We start from the raw sequence: 20,004 nt of genomic DNA, 5'->3' as shown, positions 1-20,004 counted from the left end.
AACAAATCATTCTTTTGGTTGAAATTTTCCATCCTGCCAGGGACAGCGAGGCTGCAGATGAGCTGCAAAGACCTGTGCAACTCACTGCAGATATTCCAGCTGCCCTGCCAGCCTGAACTAGGGGATAAATCAGGAAAAGCAGCTCATGTGCTGTCCCCCAGTGGGGCAGGATGCTCTGGGCAGGGCACACGCTGAGGGGGGAGGATCTGCAGAAGCTCCCTGATGTCCTGGGGGCAGATGGAGCTGCAGAATCGCCGTGCCCTGTGAAGGACAGGGCGGAGCAGCACACGGGGATGCAGATGGCAAAGTCCTGGAGCACGGAGGGTGCCTGGGAAGGGCACTGCTGCAGCCTGACATGGCCAGACTCTGCTCAGTGTGACGCCCCAGCCTGCCTGGTGACAAATCCTCTCCCTGGGAGCTCTGTGCTGGCATTTTCCCTCTGCTTTGAGATCCTGCAGGCAAGGAAATGCTCTGGCTGCCTTTGCCCCCCAGATCTCACAAGCAGGAAGGTTTTCCCTGAGGGCTGAGGGTGTTTCCTGCAGGTCCATCCCTCAGGAGCCTCCTCCATCCCTCCAGGGTGGCCTCAGGGCCGTGTCCTGCTGCAGCTCATGGAAATTCCCAGCCCCCAGCCAGGGAACAACTTGCAGGTCCCCAAACCCTGTGACCCACGTCCCAAAATAGCCCCTAAGGGAGGCACTGACGCAGCCCCTGGGCTCAGGAGTGACCTTCCCTGCACGTCACCTTGTCCCCAGCAGGCAGGCAGGGGCTCAGCTGTCGCAGACATCTTTTATGGAAAATCCTTTCCTTAGGATTTTTCCTCCTGAGAAGCTCAGAGGCCTCAGGAATAAAATGTAAACAATGATTATCTGCTGCTGTGGAATGCAACAGGTGCATCTGTGATTGGTCTCATGTTGGTTGTTTCTAATTAATGGCCAATCACAGTCAGCTGTCTCAGACAGAGAGCTGAGCCACAAGTCTGTTATCATTCTTTCTTATTCTATTCTCAGCCAGCCTTCTGATGAAATCCTTTCTTCTATTATTTTAGTATAGTTTTAATGTAATATATATCATAAAATAATAAATCAGCCTTCTGAAACATGGAGTCAGATCCTAGTCTCTCCCCTCATCCTCAGACCCCTGTGAACACGGTCACACTCAGCCAGGCTGGAAATCACAAAGGTGCTTCTAAAAGAGGAACAGGAAACAGCACAGGGCTGCTCTCCCCCAGCAGTGACTTTTAGCCCAGATCAGAGCCCGCAGTGCAGGGCAGGGGAGTGGAGAACAGCTCTGCTCCTCCCTGCTGCCTCCAGGAGCTGCCCCAGCCCTGCAGCAGCCCCAGGGTCCGTGGGGATCATTGACCCTCCTGCCCCAGGGGGACAAAGCAGCTGGGCAGCAGCAGCAGCTGGAGCAAACAGATTCTTCCAGACTGATGTTCTCCCAGTTCTGGATCCTGAGTTTTGGGGGAAAATAGGATTTAGAGGAGAGCAGAGCAGGGGGCAGTCTGAGCCCATCCTCAGTGACTTCACATCCCTGATGGATCAGTCAGGGTCTCCCAAAGCTCAGGGGGGCACAAATGATAGATTTTAGGCCCAGCTCATCCTGGGAAGAGGATCCCAAGGTCTGCAAAGCCCCAGAGCTGCAGCTGGAGGAGCAGAGGGAGCACAGAGCAGCCAAGGGGCAGCACCAAGCACCACAGCCCTGCCCTGGGCCAGCTCCCAGTGGGAGCTGCCTGAGCAGGGAATCATTTTGGAATATTTTTGTAATATTTTTCCCTTCTCAGTCGCTGTCCTGGATTCCTGGGATTTGTGCCCAAGTTCTGGGAGCTCCAGCTGGGCTCTGGGCTGAATGCAGGAGGGTTGGGAGAGGTTATTCCATGTCAGCACCGCCCTGGTAGGATATGGAGGCACTCACACACCTCTGGTGTGCCTCAGTTTCCCCAGCTCCCCCATCCCAGCCATCCCAAAGGATCACACTGGGGGGGAATTGTTCAGCCTCGGAGGAATGGATGCTCTGCCCTTCAGCTGTCCCGGGGCACAGCATCCACCAGGGACAGGGAGAACTCTCCAAGGTGCTCCGAAGCACAGCGGGCTCTCCTCCCGTCCCTTCCACGCCCGCATCATCCCCCCTCCCTCCCTCCGTCCCCTCAGCCCGCCACAGCGGTGTCACATCCGATCGGGTGCCAGGCAGGATAAACATCGCCGCTGCTCGGCCCGACACCGCTCCGGCGAGGGGAGACAGTCAAGGAGAAAGCGGAGCGTGAGCGGCTAAAAATAGCGGCTGGCGAAGGCTCCGCTCCCCGCCGGCCGCGCCGGAGCCGCCACAGCCCGAACCCGCCGTGAGCGGCCACCGCCACCCGTGTCACCATCCTGACCGGGCACCGCCACCGCCACCCGTGTCACCATCCCGGGCATGGCACCGCCACCGCCACCCGTGTCACCAACCTGACCGGGCACCGCCACCGCCACCTGTGTCACCATCCTGACTGGGCACCGCCACTGCCACCCGTGTCACCATCCTGGCTGGGCACCGCCACCCGTGTCACCATCTCGGGCATGGCACCGCCACCCGTATCCCCACCGTGAGCCGGCACTGCCACCCGTGTCCCCATCCCGGGCACCGCCACCTGTGTCACCATCCCGGGCACGGCACCGTCACCCGTGTCACCCCCGTGAGCGGCCACCGCCACCCATGTCACCATCCCGGGCATGGCACTGCCACCCATGTCACCATCCTAGGCATGGCACTGCCACCCATGTCCGCACCCTGAGCGGGCACCGCCACCCGTGTCACCATCCTGGGCATGGCACCTCCACCCGTGTCCGCACCCTGAGAGGGCACTGCCACCCGTGTCCCCACCGTGAGCAGCCACCTCCACCGGTGTCCCCACCATGAGCCGGCACCGCCACCCGTGTCGCCCCCCCGGGCACTGCCACCCGTGTCCCCCTCCCCTGGCTGCCGGAGCCCCTGCCGAGGTTTTGGGGTTCGGGGGTACCAGATGCGAGCCCTGGCCATGTCCTGGTGGCGCCTGTCCGTGTCGCTGTCCCCTGGCCCGCTGGTGACCGCGGGGCTCGAGGGAGCAGCGCCCGTCCGGGGCAGCAGCACCACTCCAGGGGAAGGGACGGGATGGACACCGCGCTCCGGGCACTGAGCATCGCCCGTGGCCGTCGGCGGCCGGAGGAGCTTCCCAGAGCCGGGAATTTGGGATCACGGCCCAGCCCCGCTCCTGCTGCAAGCAGCGTCCCCCTGCAGGGATGGGGACCCCATCACCAGCGGGGTCCCTCCCAAAGCACACCCCGCTCCCTCAGCCACCTTCAGGGCTACGACGAGGGACATTTGGAGCCTCTCACGCACCCCACGCGTTTCCCAGGGGCAGGGATGCCGATGGAAGCGCTGGGAGGGGGTCGCTGCTCCTGGCTGGAATTCCAGGCGGTTTTAATTCCCGCTCTGCCTCCCGCACCTCTCTGCCCTGACCCAGGGGTTCTCACCCCCATCTCACACCCTCGGCCCTGGCCGTGTCCCCTGCTCAAGGTGACACCGGCGTCAGGCCAGGAGCAGCCGGTGGCATCAGCTCCGTGCCCAGGCTGTGCCAGGCTGTGTGCCCAGCGGGGCCGTGCCGCGATCCGCTGCATTTCCAGCCGCAGTCAGGGTCTCCCAGCCCCCCGCCCCCTCCCCCACCCGCCACACGGGTGCAGCCACGGATTTTTTAATTCTTTTTTCCCCCCCAAAGATTGGGATCCTGTCATTGATTCTGGCCGCACTAAATGGAGCTGTGTGGGTTGGGGTCAAATTGTCCCGGTGGGGGAGCTGAGCCCCCTCCACCCATCCCCATGGGGGGCTCTGGGGAGCCGAACCCAGAGGAAATCGGAGCGAAATTTCCCATTTCCCCGAGCAGGGCTGGCGGCCACGCCGGGCTGGGGGTCCACGCGGAGCTGGGGACCCGGGGATGTCACAGCGCTCCCTCCCTGCCGTGTGTGAGTGAGCGCGGGGGGACGCGGGGACACGGCAGCCGGGGGGGCCGAGGGGCGGCCCCGGCGGCGGGGGGAGCGGGGGGGCGGCGGGCGGGGCCGCGCTGGGTCCCCCCCGCGCCGAGCGGGGGCCGGGCCGGGCGGGAGCGGCGGCGCTGGGCGGGCGGCGGCGGCGGCGGCTCGGCCCCGGTGCCCCAGGGCCGCCTGGAGCCGGAGGCGTCCCCGCGGCTCTGCCGAGCGCGGAGCATCCTTCCCCCGGCGGCCGGGCTGGCACCGGCACCGAAATCAGCATCACCGTCGGCACCGGCTCCGGGACCGGCATCACCATCGGAGCCGGCACCACCATCGGCATCACCACCGGCACTGACACCGGAATCAGCATCGCCATCGGCACCGGCTCCAGCACCAGAATCAGCATCACCAGCGGCTCCGGCATCGCCCCCGGCACCGGCGGCAGCATCACCTTCGGTGTCCCCGTCACCACCGGCCTCGGCACCGGGGTCGCCGCCGGCACCAGGTGAGCGGCTGCTGGGTGGAGGTGACGTGGTGGCACCGAGGCCCTGGGCCACCGTGGAGGGTGTCCTGGGCTCCCCGGGGTGAGGGACCTGGTGCCCATCCCCAGGACTGGTGCCCACCCCGGGAAGGAGGTGCCCACCCCGGGCACTCCCCTGGGAAGGTGGAGAGGCCGGAGGGTCAGGGGTGGTGGTAGCCTCGGGGACTGATGGGTTTTGGGGAGATAGGAGTTGGCAGCAGCTGCAGTGGGGTTGGGGTGTCTCTCGAGGGTTTGGGGTGTCTGTGCCACCCTCCAGGGCCAGGGGGCTCAGGGGAGGATTTGGGGGGCAGTGCTGAGGCACCGAGCAAGGCTCGTCTGTTCCATGGTGGGCACTGAGATCAGCCCCTATGGTGGCATCTCTGTGGCAGCCTGGCACCCACCCCCTGCATGTCCTGGGCCACCGCTGCCCCTCCACCCTCCCCATGCCCTGTTCTCCTCTCAGCCACCGCTTCTACCCCACCCCAGCTCCAGCCTCAGCCCCCGGCTTGGAGCTTCCCAGGGGATTTGGGCCCGGGGAGCCCCCGGGGCTGAGCACCCCGAGCAGGGACAGGGACACGGCCACGCTCCTGTGGCGCTTCCTGGCGGGAGGAAAGGGCTTCCCCAGGGCCAGCCCCTCCTCCCCGCCCCGGGGCATCGCCTGGCAGATCGCCCCTGCAGATGCTTGGATCGGGTCCCCTTGGTCCCCGGAGCTGGCTGCTGTCCCCGGGCTGGTGGCGGTGCCACCGAGGAGGTGCCACAGGCAGGATGTCCCCTGCTCACCCCGAACGCTCCCAGCCCGTGACCTTGGGGTGCCCACCCCATGCTCGCTGTCACAAAGGGACCCAGCCCTGCCGCTGTCCCCTGTCCTCACCTTTCAGCTCAGCACCATCCCCCCAAAGCAGGAGATGGGGGAGGGGAAAGGTGCAGGCAGAGCCCGATCCTCACTTTGAACTGAGGGAATCCCAGCGTTTCTGCCCGGAATGGGATGCTGGAGGCACCATGGGGCTGCTCCTGGGCTGCTCTGGGGGTTTGGCTGTGAGGATTCCTTGGGGTTCAGCTCCTGGGGCAGCTGGAGGAGCCCTGGTGGTGCTTCAGACCTTGGGGGACCTGGAACCATGAACAGGATGGAGACCCGGCCCTGCTCTGCCCTTGGCTCCTGGAACAGCAATTCCAGCTCCTGGAAAGGGCAATTGCAGCTCCTGGAAAGGAGAATTCCAGCTCCCTTGGCTCCTGGAATGGCAATTCCAGATCCTGGAAAGGGCAACTCCAGGCCTGGAACAGGCAATTCCAGCTCATGGAATGGCAGTTCTGGATCCTGGAATGGACAATTCCAGCTCCTTTGGCTCCTGGAACAGCAGTTCCAGCTCCCTTGGCTCCTGGAATGGACAATTCCAGGTCCTGGAACAGCAATTCCAGCTCCCGGAAAGGAGAATTCCAGCTCCCTTGGCTCCTGGAATGACAATTCCAGATCCTGGAAAGGGCAACTCCAGGGCCTGGAACAGCAATTCCAGCTCCTAGAATGGCAATTCCAGCTCCCTTGGCTCCTGGCATGGACAATTCCAGCTCCTGGCTCAGCCCTGGCCCATTGGGACTGGCTCTGCTCCATCCCAGATTTCCAGCCGTGCCTCTGATCCCAGAGCCCCTGCACGGATTTCTGCCCTCCTTGGCTGTTGGTGCCCTCCCTGCCAGCTCCCGGGGCTGGGGTTTTGTCACAGGCTGGTGGTGGCTGCTGGAGGCTCCTGGTGCTGCTCCCACCTCGGTGCAGGGAAACATCTGGATCACCGGGTGGGGGTTGCTGCCTCAGATCTGGGTGCCCTGGAAGTTTCCCACATCCCCTGGGCTGAGGGAGGATCCAAAGGTATCCAGGGGCTGGGGGAAGCAATTCCCAGGGCTCCTCAGAGAGCCAGAGCTCCCAGGGAAGCTCCAGCTGCCTCTGCTCCCTGGAATTCTGGCTGCCTGCACTTATCCCGGTGCTCCAGCAGGGCTGGGAGCCTCCTCCAATCCCAGCTGGACCAGGGTCCTCCCCATGGTCCTCCCCGGGTGCCACCAGGGGCAGATGGAGCAGAAGGAGCTCCTGCAGGGACACGAGGCTCCCGTGGTGCCCGAGCTCTGGTGCCACCCAGCCCGTGGCACTCCCGGCATGGCACAGCCTGGGACGGGCTTGGTGGCACCCAGCTGGCTCCCGGTGACAGCCCACAGCTCCCCGGGTTTCCCCTGGCACCCATCCCGGTGCCACCCACGGCTCCACAGCCAGAGAACTGAGGGTGTCCCCATTCCATCCCTGGATGCTCCACCCCTGAAACCCCTCTGGGGGGAGGGAGCCTGAGCCTGGCCAGGAATGGCACTGCTGTGCATGTGGGTGACACCTTTATTGTGCTAAATTACCTGGTTGGATTATGCAAAATTACAGTTTGTGGTGTGTCAGAGCAGGGAGCTGAGGGTTCTGCTGGGAGCTCCATTACCCAGGGCTCAATCACCCTAATTACCCTCATTAGATCCCTTCCTTCCCCGCCGAGATGCAGAGCTGCTGTTGGCTCCCCTGAGTCCCAGAGCAGGGATGGGTTAGCCAGGTTAACCAGGCTATCCAGGTTGGGTTAACCAGGCTGGGTTATCCAGGTTATCCAGGCTGGGTTAACCAGGTTATCCAGGCTGGGTTGTCCACGCTAATCAGGCTGGGTTAACCAAGCCTGGGTTATCCAGTCTGGGTTATCCAGGTTAACCAGGCTGGGTTGTCCAGGCTGGGTTGTCCAGGTTATCCAGGCTGGGTTGTCCAGGTTAACCAGGTTATCCAGGCTGGGTTATTCAGTTAACCAGGGTGGGTTATCCAAGCTGGGTTATCCAGGTTATTCAGGCTGGGTTATCCAGGTTATCCAGGCTGGGTTGTTCAGGTTGTCCAGGTTGAGTTGTCCAGGTTAACCAAGCTGGTTTATCCAGTCTGGGTTGTCCAGGTTATCCAGGTTGAGTTGTCCAGGTTAACCAGGTTATCCAGGCTGGGTTGTCCAGGTTAACCTGGTTGTCCAGGCTGGGTTGTTCAGTTAACCAGGATGGGTTATCCAGGTTATGCAGGTTGAGTTGCCCAGGTTAACCAAGCTGGGTTATCTAGGCTGGATTGTCCAGGTTAACCAGGCTGGGTTATCCAGGGTCCAGCTCATGGGGCTGGGGTGGCTCCCACCCCCTCATGCCAAAGGGGCCGTGGTGTTTCCCCCTTGGACTGAAAGAGGAGCTGGATGCAGCCAACAGGACTGAGGAATGTGGAGGAGAGAGGCTCACCCAGCACCTTTGTAGGGTCTCTGATTGACACCCAAACTCCCCAGCAGGAATTCCTGTGCTCCTCCTGCCACTCCAGCTGATTACCTTTAATCAGTTAATTAAAGGGAATTAACTGATGGGGGTGGAGGATGGAATAGGAATAGCTCTGGAGCAGGTCATGGCCCACAGGCTGGAGAACACCTGGCTGGAGCAGCCTTCCCTTCCCTTCCCTTCCCTTCCCTTCCCTTCCCTTCCCTTCCCTTCCCAAACCTTCCCAAACCTTCCCAAACCTTCCCTTCCCAAACCTTCCCTTCCCAAACCTTCCCAAACCTTCCCAAACCTTCCCTTCCCAAACCTTCCCTTCCCAAACCTTCCCAAACCTTCCCTGGACCTCACCCCTCACAGCCCCCAAACCCTGCTCCATGAGCTGGGGAAAGCCAGAAATCCTCGTTCTGAGCACAAAGAGATGGAAACATCCCCCAGAGGAGAGCGGCAGTGATGTGTGCTGGGCTGGGGGCCTCAGGATGGGCAAGAGGAGCTGGGATTTGGCCATTCCCTCTCTGGGCAGCACAGCTGAGGTTCTCCAGGTTCTCCATGCCCTCCCCTGGAGGTTTGGGATGCAGGATGAAGCTGCAGTGTCAGCCCACGGCCTCGTGCCTCTGAGCCTTTGGTGTTTTGCTCTCTAATCAGGGCAGCTCAGGCCTGTCCAGGGATGGATCCAGGTGCTCCAGAGGGAATCACACATCCAGGTTTGCCTGCTGCTTTTCCAGGATGCCCCTTGTGCTGCTCCCAGGGGAAAACCACCTCGGTTTTATCCCAGTGTGGGCTCGTGGGAGATGCTGAGCTCAGCAGGGCTGTGCCAGATTAAACTGCTGAGTCCTCTGGAGCGCTGCTCCTGGCCCAGCCCAGGCCTGCAGGATCCAGAGGGGATTTTCTCTGGGGTCACTGCCCTGTGGGGAAACCAAGCCCTGGTGTGGGATGGGGTGTGAGCACCCCCAGGTGTGGAAGCAGCTGGATTGTGATGTTGTTCACAGGGGTTTACGGATTGGGGAAGAGATGAGGATCTGACTCCATGTTTCAGAGGTTTGATTTAATATTTTATGATATATATTACATTAAAATTATACTAAAAGAATAGAAGAAAGGATTTCATCAGAAGGCTGGCTAAGAATAGAATAGAAAAGAATGATAACAAAGGTTTGTGGCTCGGACAGAGAGTCTGAGCCAGCTGACTGTGATTGGCCATTAATTAGAAACAACGACATGAGGCCAATCACAGATGCACCTGTTGCATTTCACAGCAGCAGATAATCAATGTTTACATTTTGTTCCTGAGGCCTCTTCAGCTTCTCAGAAGGAAAAATCCTAAGGAAAGGATTTTCCATAAAAGATGTCTGTGACACCTGGATTTGGGTTGGCAGAATTTGGGTTTGCTCCGGGAAATTTAGAATTGGGTTGTCCAGGAGCACAAGAGCTGGGTTCACTCCCACACTGGAGCAGGGCTTGCTCTGGTTTGTGTTTCCAGTACTAAAAAACAAAGGGACAGTTTAAACAAACAGCCTGAAATCGCTTCTGGACAGACTCAGCTTGGCTTTTGGGCACAGCTGAACTCTGCCATCATCCCCGTGGGTGACAGAGAATCAGCAGAGCCTCTGCTCTGCCGGCAGCTCCATCCCGGAGCAAACCCCTCCTGCCTGCACCCCGCCCTGCTGGGAGCCGGGAACCGCAGGGATGGAGATTACCGGTGCCCCATTTCAGAGCCCTTCCTTCTCCTTGCCTTCAGCAGGAATTCAGGTCTCAGTATCCCACAAGCTCAACTGAGCCCCTGAAGAGAAGGGTTTGTGCTCTGTCCAGGCAGGTATTAGCTGGGACACAGCTCAGGTTTTGTGTGGAAATAAAAATTCCGAGTCCTACAGCTGGAAAAAAAAAAAACCTAAAAAAATAAGTCATGGAATCCCTGGTTGGAAAGGACCTCAAATCCCATCCAGTGTCATGGCAGGGACACCTCCCACTGTGCCAGGTGCTCCAGCCTGGCCTTGGGCACTGCCAGGGCTCCAGGGGCAGCCACAGCTGCTCTGGCCACCCTGGCACAGCCCAAACCTCTCTAACCAGGCCTTGCCAGCCTACAAACCCCCTGTGGCAAATGGCACTGGGGGCACCTGCAACCAGCCAGGAAATCATTCTTTCCTTTCCTTTCTCCATTTGCTGCAATGGGTTTTGGTGCTGGTTTCCATCCTTGATTGAGGAATGGGAATGCCAGAGTGGTTTGGGTGGGAAGGGATCTTCAATGGCAGCTGATTGCAGGGCAGGGCCACCTGCCACTGTGCCAGGTGCTGCCAGCCCCAATGCCCAGCCTGGCCTTGGGCACTGCCAGGGCTCCAGGGGCAGCTCGGGACAGTAAGACCCGGAATCGTGCAAAAGCAAGCAGAGGATTAAGACTGTTCTTTAAAAGGATCCCTGGGATCCAGGGAGGTGTCTGGGTGGAATAATTCAGGGTTTGGGTGTGAGCAGGGGTGGGACTGAGCCTGAAGCTGGTCCTGCCTATCTGCAGGGCAGGGATGGGGACCAGGCAGGAAGCAGGGATGGGATGTGAGGGTGATGGAGGGGACAAAGAGACCCTTCAACATTTCCCGAATCCATGGGTGGGACAATCCAAGCACAGACAGGAGTGGTGGAGAAGAGGGAAAGCCGGTCCAGCTGTGAGGATGAGTGTGCAAGAGCAGGAGGAAGGTCAGAGCTCAAGGCAGGACACGATAGGATGGGGCTTAGAGGTTGATGAGGATTCCTCTGGAAGTGGAATTATCCCAACGAGGGGGATCTGCTGCTCCATGGAGAGGGAAGGAGTGGGAGTCACTTGTCCAAAGCCTTTGGAACAGGGCGGGTTTGCTGGGAAGGGAATCCTGGGGAAGAGCCAACCCTGAGGGTACCAGGATGTGCCAGAGTTTGGGGAGCTGCCAGAGTCACCCCTGCTTAGAAACCCCACTGGAACAATTCCTCGGAGCTTTGGGAAAGAGCCAGGGAGGAAGAGAGCCAGAGGAAAATTAGGGGAAACCCAGTGGGAGACCTTGCTGGTGCTCCAAGCAGGATCCAGGTTCACTTGGATCCCTGACACTTCACTCCAGACCATCACTCCAAAGGTGCACAGAAAGATCTGAGCTGGCCCAAATTCCTGCCTGGCCCAAATTCCTGCCTGGCCCGGCTGGAATCCTGGGGATTTAGGGATGAAAATGCCAGGCCATGGTTGGAGAGGTCCTGCTGCCCAGGGCAGGCAGGGGGGTGCCAGCATCCCATTGGAATGGGTCTGGAAACTGCATCCCTGCCAGGAGGGATCGTCATCCTCTCCAGACACTTCCCTGTGTGGAGAAAAACCTGTTCTAAAAGTCATTCTGCACCTCCATGTTCAATATTTGTCTTGGTTTGGAAAGACAGGTGTCTGCTAAGGAAGGCAGGAGAAATGGAGAATGCAAACCCTCCCCACCCCTCCAAATTGCTATAAATTTTAACAATTAAGGGGCTCTCAGGCAAAAATATGGGAGCAGGAATAACAGTTCTTTAATAGGGAAAAGAAAAAATAAAAGGATAAAATAAACAATGCAGTGAACTAAACCAACACTGCCAGAGTCAGAACCCAACCTGACACCCTGTGGGTCAGGCTGTTGGCAGCAGTGCCATTGGAATTGTGGCTCAGCCCTCCTGCAGTGTCAGGGCTGGTTCTGCTGGAGCAGGGATCCTGGAGAAAGGTGCAGTCTCTGCCTCTGAAGATCCAGGGGCAGAGGCAGCTGCTGTTCCTCTGGGCAATCCAGTGCAGAAGCCGTGCTGGAGTTCCAGAATCTCCAGATTCTATCCGGGTAGGAATGCTTGGCTCCACCCTCTGGCTCCCATCTCCCAATGGGATGCTGTAGTTCTTATCAGCCATGCAGGGACATTCAATAGCTGTTATCAGCAGGTGTCTCCCTGGAGGGAGGAGTGATTGCGGTCACTCAAAGAGAGAGATAAGGAAAACTGCCCACTTGACAAAGGTAATTTGCCATACAGATGGTAATAGAAAACTTCTTGCATTTCAATCTTCAACAATATTCCTGCACCAGCCCTCATTCCTGCAGCTTTTCCCCCTTTCAGGAGTTCAGGACAGCATTTATTCTCCTTCCCTCTCCCTGGGATCCTGAGCTGTCCCTGGCAGGTGACACAGCCCATTCCCACCTGTCTCAGCATCCCCAGGGCTCCAGCAGCCACTTCCCTGGAGAGGAGCTGAACCTGCTGCCTCCCCGGGGAGCTCCAGGCTCTCCAGATTTTATCCTGTGTTTAATTATTGCCATCTGCTCTCCCAGCTCCGGGGCTGCCTGCTGCCTCTCAGGCTCTGGTTGAGCCAAGCCCATTGGGTTTCCCTCCTGTGTGCACTCCTGGCTCATTTTCCTGGTGATGCTCCCATTCCCTTCTGACCTGGGGCATCTCTTTCCTTCCCATTCCACTCAATTTTACAGTTTCATCTCGCTAAATCCTTCCCATTTTTCATCCTGTTCATCAGCATTAAGGGGTTGCTGGTGGATTTTTGATGGTTTGTTCCAGGCTGCAGCATTCCCAGCGCAGATCCCATAAAATGTTGAATTAAATGAGCAGGAGGAACCACCCAGAGAGAGGAAACCAAGATCATTAAATGCCCCAAAGCCCCTTCCAGAGGAGCTCCTGACCCAATAACAACTCAGAAGCTGAAGAAGCAAATCCTTGTGGTTCAATGAATCCTCAGGATTCCTGTAACACCTCCCAGGCCCAGAATTCCTGGAGCATTCCTGGTTTGTTGTTTCTGGTTTGGGGGAGAGTTCAGCCTGCTATCCCAGCACAGATGTGTGTCCATGGTGGTCCCCACGCTCCAGGTGCAGTTTGGGGTCTCTGCCATCCCCAACAACCCCAAAAATTTGTGTTAGAGGGGATACACTGCTCCTGAGGAGATCATGGGTGTGTGTGACCCTGACCTGGTTTCCTTGGAATTCTCCAGCCCCAGGTGGGTCCTGTGTTGTTTACAGGGATCCCAGGACGAGGGAAGAGATGAGAATCTTGACTCCATGTTTCAGAAGGCTGATTTATTATTTTATTGTATATATTGTATTAAAAGAAAATGATACATTAAAACTATACTAAAAGAATAGAAGGAAGGATTTCATGGAAAGGAAAGGAAAAGGAAAGGAAAGGAAAGGAAAGGAAAGGAAAGGAAAGGAAAGGAAAGGAAAGGAAAGGAAAGGAAAGGAAAGGAAAGGGAAAGGGAAAGGGAAAGAATGATAATGAAATCTTGTGGCTCCTCACAGCCTCGACACAGCTGGCTGTCATTGGTCATCAAGTAAAACCAATTTCACATGCTGGGTAAACAATTCTCCAAATCACACTCCAAAGCAGCAAAATGTGGAGAAGCTGAAGCTTCTCAGCTTCTCAGGAGAAAAGATCCTGGCAAAAGGATTTTTCATAAAATGTGTCTGTGACAGGTACCACCTTCCTCTGCCCCTTCAGCACCCTCCTCCCCTCCTGCAGGGCTCTGCTGTTCCCAGGGACCCTGACCAAGGAGCTCATCCATCCCTGGCCATCTCCTCCCTCCACCTCTCCCAGCACCTTCCCTGCCCATCTCCAGCGGGATTAAGGTTTATTTCTGCCCTTCCCTCCTCTATCCCATTAGGGGCATTAAAGCAGGAGCCAGAGGCCCTGAGGACTATCCATGTGACTCCAGGAGCATTTTTAGGCTGAGACCCTGCTAAGCCACCCAAAGTGTCCCTGCTTAGAGGGGGAAATCCTCCCTCACCAGGTTTATCCAGTGGGATTTGCCCCATTTGGGCTGGAATTACCTGTGGGCTGTGCTGTGAGGGCCCCAATGAAGGAGCAGTGATGATGAGGACTCCATTGATATCAGAAGGCTAATTAATTACTTTATTATACTATATTATTCTATACTATATTACACTATATTACATTACATCTAAACTGAATCTGCCAAGCACTCAGCTCTGCACACCCTGCACTGAATGTTGTGACTGTCACCCAACAGTCCTGACACACACACACACACACCTGGCCCTGATAGGCCAAGGAAACAAAACCCCATCACTGTGGGTGAACAGAACACCATCACTGTGGGTGAACAATCTCCACATTGCATTCTGCTTTTGCACAAACACAGGCACAACAAATGAGATTAGAATATTCTTGGGAAGAATTGTGCCTTGCTTTTCTCTGTGAAGAGAAATGTGGGGCTGCACACTTGGCCCTGACAGGCCAAGGAACCAAAACACCATCACAGTGGGTGAACAATCTCCATATTGCATTCTGCTTTCGCACAAACACAGGCACAGCAAATGATAAGAATTGTGTTTTCTTTCTCTCATCTTCAGAGAATGTGAAACCCAGAAATATTCTTGGGAAGAATTGTGCCTTGCTTTTCTCTGTGAGGGGAAATGTGGGGTTACAGACCTGGAGGTCATGGCATGGGAAGGTGTTGGTGGCTTGGCCATTGTCCCCAAGGTGCAGGGACAGCCCGATGGGACAGCGGTGCTGCATCCCAGGAGAGCTCAGGGTGGTGCCAACCCCGGGTTTGGGTTCCCAGCCAGCCTCAGGGTCCTGGTCCCTGGTGGGGCTTTTCAGAGAGGGGCCTGACCCCATCCCCATGGCTGGGAGCCGCGGGAGGGGCACGGGCAGGAGCCGGGGGGCTGGAGCTGGGCACTGCCAGGCTGGGCACTCCGGGGCTGGGCACTCCGGGGCTGGGCACTCCCGAGCTGGGCACTGCCAGGCTGGGCACTCCCGGGCTGGGCACTCCGGGGCTGGGCACTCCGGGGCTGGGCACTCCGGGGCTGGGCACTCCGGGGTTGGGCACTCCCGGCTCCTGGCGTTGCGGGCGGCAACCGGGGGGAGCGGGGGGAGCTCTGAGCCAGCCTGGGGCTGGGCTGAGGCAGGGAATGTGTGTGAGTGTGAACACGTGTATGAGTGTGTGTGTGCATGTGTGTGTGAGCATGCATGACTGTGTATGAGTGTTCACACGTGTGTGTGTGTGTGAGTGTGAACACGTGTGTGAGAGTGTGTGTGAATGTGTGTGTGTGTCTGTGCACACACATGTGAATACATCTGTGAATGTGTGTGTGAGTGTGTAAGTATGTGTGTGAGTATGAGCATGTGTGAGCATGCACATGCGTGTGTGAGTGTACGTGAGTGTGTTAGTGTGTGTGTGTGTGTGTGTGTGTGTGTGTGTGTGTTTGTGTGTGAACACGGCATCAGGGACCCGCAGGGATCCACAGGGAATCTCGTTATCCTTCAGCCTGGAACCCCCCGAGATCAGAGCCCGGCCGTTCCCTCAGCCACCCCCTGTCCCCAGGTGCCACATCCCCGTGGCTGCTCGGTCCCTCCTGGTGGCTCCTGCACAGCCCTTCCCGCGCAGGATTTCTCCCTAAAATCCAGGGAGCCCCTGGAATGCTCATGTGCTCGTGTGCCCACACTGCCACCCACGGATGTGTGATTACCCACACCCCGGGGACACGGCGGGACACCCCAGAGATGGCACACGGGGACACGGCAGGACACCCCAGAGATGGCACACGGGGACACGGCGGGACAGCCCGGGGATGGCACACGGGGACACGGCGGGACAGCCCGGGGATGGCACACGCGTCCCCGTGCCGGGCTCGGGCCGCCCCTGGTGCTGCTGTGGTGGCACAGGCGGTGCCAGGGGAGGGACGGGACCTTGAGCGGGTGGGGGTGGGACAAATTCTGGGACATGGAGGTGACACGGCTGTGGCACTGGCAGCCAGGAGGTGCCACACGAGCAGGCACAGTGACAGGGAGTGCCACACGGCGTGGCAGGGGTGTCACACTGCACAGACTGCCAGGGAGTGTCACATGTGCACACACCTGTATGGGCACATAGAATAGCCCAGCCAGAGGTGACACACAGGCACACAAATCTGTGACAATGCACACACATGTGACAATTCACACACACGTGACAATTCACACACAGGTGACAATGCACACGTGACAGTGTACACACACATGAAAATGTGGCAATTCACACCTGTGACAATGCACACACCTGTGACAATTCATACATGTGACACTGCCCACACCTGTGACACTGCACACACATATGGCAATTCACACTCATGGCAATTCACACACGTGACAATGCACACACATGTGACAACTCACACCTGTGACAACTCACACACACTTGTGACAATTCACACCTGTAACAATGCACACATGTGACAATTCAGAGCTGTGACAACGCACACACATGTAACAAATCATACACATGACAATTCACACTCTGACAACGCACAACGCCTGTGAGAGTTCACACAAGTGACAATTCACACGAGACACTGCACACACATCACACTGCATACACCTGTGGCACTGCACATACCTGTGACATTGCACATACATAACAATGCACACACACCTGTGGCACTGCCCACACCTGTGACAATGCACACACATGTGACAATTCATACATGTGACACTGTCCAGTCCTGTGCTGGAGCAGTGCAGGTGGCTCCAGGGGAAAATGGCCATGCAGGTGTGCAGGGAACCTTTGTCCCCACCCCTGCCTTTGTCCCTACCAACCCGGCCCCGTGCCTCAGTTTCCCCCTGAGCAGCACCCGGGTCCTGCCCCTCATGGCACAGCCACCCCACCACTGATCACTAATTAACGAATCACTAATCACCTCCCTGGTTAATCATTTATTTCTCTCTCTCTGCAGCTGTGGCCACTCCTCCCATGCACACAGCGCCTGTGCCAAGGACCTTGGCTTGTCCTCCCTGCAGTGACACCCGGCAGGAATTCCCAGTGACTCCCAGTGACTCCCAGCAGGGACTCCCAGTGACTCCCAGTGACTCCCAGCACTGATTCCCACCAGGAATTCCCAGCAGGACACTGGTGAGTTCACACCCCCACCACCACCAGCTTGGGGACACCAGTCCCAGCATTGCCACCAACATCTGGCCCGGAGGGGACAGGGCTGCTGGGGTGGTGGTTTGGGGTCCCTGTGCTCTGTGGGGAGTGGAGGGGATCTGGGGGTGGTGGGCCCCCTGTCCCTGCCAGGTCCTGTGCCACCCCTGTGCCAACCCCGGGCCACCCCTGTTCCACCCTTGCGCCACCCCTTTGTCACCCCTGTCCCACCCCTGGGCCACTCCCACCTCCCATGGCAAAAGCCCAAAATGTTTCCAGAGCTGAGCAAACACCTCAAGAAGGTCCCAGCAGTGCTGGCATCTGGATGGCTCCGTGCCAGTTGAAATTTCCTGGTTCCAGGGGTTCCCAGGAGTGCCCCCATCCACCCAGGGCACCCCAGCTCCTGCTGCCAGCCTGGCTCGGCAAGAGCCACTCCGCAAGGGACACAGTGGTGTCCCCAGGCTGGGGACTACATGCAGTTTCCTGGCAGTGCTGGCTCAGCATCCATCCCTGTCACCTCTGCATCCCCATCCCTGCTCTCCATCCATCCATCCATCTATCCATCCATCCATCCATCCATCCATCCTCCATCCATCCATCCATCCATCCATCCATCCATCCATCCATCATCCATCCATCCATCCATCCATCCATCCATCCATCCATCCATCCATCCACCCATCATCCATCCATCCATCCATCCATCACCAATCCCACCATGAAGGAAGTTCTGGGGGTTCTGTGGTTGCTCCCATGGGGTCACAGCCCATTGTCCCCCCCAAACTCACTCCCTGCTCCCTTTTCACCCCCCTTGTCCCAGCCCCATTGGTGACCCCTCTCTGCTCCCCCAGGTTACAGCCAGAGGGGACCCAGCCAGGACGGATCCCTGTCCCCCGTGGTGTCCCTCACCTGGGCCCGGGGCAGACGCGGTGCCAGGCCAGGCTGGAGGGTGCCCGGTAAGGCTGCCTGGGCTGGGGGGATGGTGGCACCCTGGGAACCCCCTCCCTCCCGGCAGTGCCCAGCAGAGATCAGAGCACCCAGAGGTGCCAGGGTGAGGGTGGCGAGTCCTGGGGGCAGCAGGGTGGCCATGCCTTTGCTCCTGGGGGGCACAGGGAGGGCAGGGGGGAGCAGAGGGCACCAGGGCACCCAGCCCAGAGCAGAGCTGAGTCCCTTTAGCTCGCTGTGCCCCATGGGTGACACAGGGGACATCTCTCCCCAGGGTTAGCATGACCGAGGTGGAACCCGTGCTGGACTTCGCATCCTCGGGCAGGACGGGCCGGCGCAATGCCCTGCCCGACATCCTGGGCTCGCCCGCCGGCGTCAGTCCCGCCGACCTGCCCCTCAAACTGGCCGAGATGTCCCTGAGCGCAGGTGGGTCACCAGGAGGGGCGGGAGGATGTGGGGTGGGCAGGGACAGCGGTTCCCGTGTTCATCCCGTGCTGAGGGACAGGGACACCGAGGGGCTGGAAGGGAATGGAGCTGGGAAGGGTCTGGAGCCCCAGGAGGGGCTGAGGGAGCTGGGCAGGGGCTCAGCCTGGAGCAAAGGAGGCTCAGGGGCCCTTGTGGCTCTGCACAGCTCCTGCCAGGAGGGCACAGCCGGGGGGGTCGGGCTGTGCTCCAGGGAACAGGGACAGGAGCAGAGGCAACGGCCAGGGGAGGTCCACGTTGGATATTGGGGATAATTTCTCCATGGAAAGGTGTCCAGGCATTGGAGTTGCCCAGGGGGGTTTGGGGTGCCCATCCCTGGAGGTGTCCAAGGTCACTTGGCTGGGGACAAGTGGGCATCACGCACAGGTCGGACTCGATGCACAGGCTGGACTCGATGCTCTTGGAGCTCCTTTCCAGCCCCAATGACTCCGTGATCCCCTGCTCTGACCCCTTGCCATGACCTGTCGCGGTCTCTCCCGCAGGCAGTGCCCAGGACATGCAGTCGCCCTCGGCGGAGTCGCCCCCTCCGCAGCCGCCCAGCCCCGAGCTGAAGGACACTTCCTAACCCCGCCGGGGGGACCTTTGTGACCGGCGGAGGAAGGAGGGGGCTGCGGGCACCAGCCCGGCTCTCCTGGCTCGGCCGGAGCCCGCTGGGATTTCCTCGGTGCTGCCGCAGCGGGACCCCGGAGCGTCCCCCCGGCCGTGCGCGTGGCGGGGACACGGAGGGGACACGGAGGGGACCTGCCGTGACCGAGGGGCGATTCCCACCCACGCCCTGGGCCCGGACTCGGGGGTGGGGGGGATGTTTTGGCCTCCCCGGCGGGAGGAATATTTTTCTTCTGGGGCATTTGGCGGAGCCGAGCGCGGTCAGGGGTCCCGGGGGGCCCTCCTGGCCGCAGGAGCAGCCACGGGTGTTTCTTGCTGAGTGTGGTGTTCACTGTGATGTTTTTGGGTACCCCTCGTCTCCTGGCCTTTCTTCTGGGTCACTCAGGAGCCACTCCCAAGTTTTAGGGGGTGAGATGGGGAAACACAACCCAAGACGCCCCCAGCCCTTAAACAAAGGTGCCAGCATGTCTGAGGGATCCCCATGAGGAGCAGAGATCCCCGGCATGGTCCCCACTCCTGGGGATGGGGGATACTGGTGAGTTTGGGGTGGGGAGCAGGAGATGTTCCAGCCCCCGAGCCAGGTCACCCCCTGTCCCCACACCCCATCCCCTCCCCAGCCCCGGGCGGGGCCAGCCGGGTCCTGCGGCCTTTGGGGACAGAGGGGACACCAAGTCCGGCTTTCCCAGGCTCTGCCCGTGCTCCCCAAATCTCTGCTTCTGCCGGAGGATGGGATGGGACCCTCCTGCCGGGCACTGAGGGACTCAGGGAGGGTTCCTCTGCCGGCTCTGGGGGTCGCTGGCCTCTGGCCAAAGCTGGAACTCTTGGGAGGCCCCTGGAATCAGGAAAATCCAACTGGCATGGAGCCATCCAGAGTTTGCGCTGCTGGGACCTTCTTGAGGTGTTTGCTCAGCTCTGGAAACACTTCAGGCTTTTGCCACGAGAGGTGGGAGTGGCCCAGGAGTGGCCCAAGGGTGGCACAGGACCTGGCAAGGACTGGATGGTTGGACGTGGAGCTGGGCCCATCCCTCCATCTATCCCATCCCATCCTATCCCATCCCATCCCATCCCACCCCACCCCATCCCATCCCGGACGGTCACCTATAGCTGTCGCTGTGGGACCAGCAAAGGAGTCCCGCAGCCCGGGTCCCCTCTGGCCCTGGACCAGGAGAGCCGTGCGGGGCCACGGGCGGGGCCAGGGCGGGGTCACCATCCGTCCCCAGCACCCCGCGGGGTCCCGGCCACACTCGGGCTCCCCCGGGCACCTTGGCGTGCGAGGGAGGCTTGGGTGTGAGTGCACATGTGGA

At 59.2% G+C, this 20,004-nt stretch overlaps 1 protein-coding gene across 1 annotated transcript; it reads left to right on the top strand.

Annotated features, from left to right (window-relative positions):
• Nucleotides 1–4,314: 4,314 nt before the first annotated feature.
• On the top strand, nt 4,315–19,039 carry LOC128947937 (cAMP-dependent protein kinase inhibitor beta-like). The gene is made up of 5 exons (XM_054292463.1): nt 4,315–4,482; nt 16,479–16,654; nt 17,518–17,622; nt 17,886–18,037; nt 18,577–19,039. Exons 4-5 carry the CDS (start codon nt 17,893–17,895, stop codon nt 18,657–18,659), a joined length of 228 nt encoding a protein of 75 aa, XP_054148438.1. The 5' UTR covers nt 4,315–4,482; nt 16,479–16,654; nt 17,518–17,622; nt 17,886–17,892; the 3' UTR covers nt 18,660–19,039.
• Nucleotides 19,040–20,004: the final 965 nt, after the last annotated feature.

The sequence above is a fragment of the Melozone crissalis genome, unplaced genomic scaffold (genome assembly GCF_028551555.1).
Source record: "Melozone crissalis strain CALT ecotype California unplaced genomic scaffold, PUWL_Pcris_2 ptg000111l_1, whole genome shotgun sequence".
Taxonomy (NCBI): domain Eukaryota; kingdom Metazoa; phylum Chordata; class Aves; order Passeriformes; family Passerellidae; genus Melozone; species Melozone crissalis.
The sequence above is the reverse complement of the archived record's forward strand: the minus strand, read 5'-3'. Positions and strand labels throughout refer to the sequence as shown.

What these genes read in the sequence shown, in the direction of transcription:
- LOC128947937 (XM_054292463.1), top strand. Translation starts at nt 17,893, where the DNA reads ATGACCGAGGTGGAACCCGTGCTGGACTTCGCATCCTCGGGCAGGACG. An exon ending in CGAGATGTCCCTGAGCGCAG is followed by an intron (nt 18,038 to 18,576) that starts GTGGGTCACCAG and finishes TCTCTCCCGCAG; the next exon opens with GCAGTGCCCAGGACATGCAG.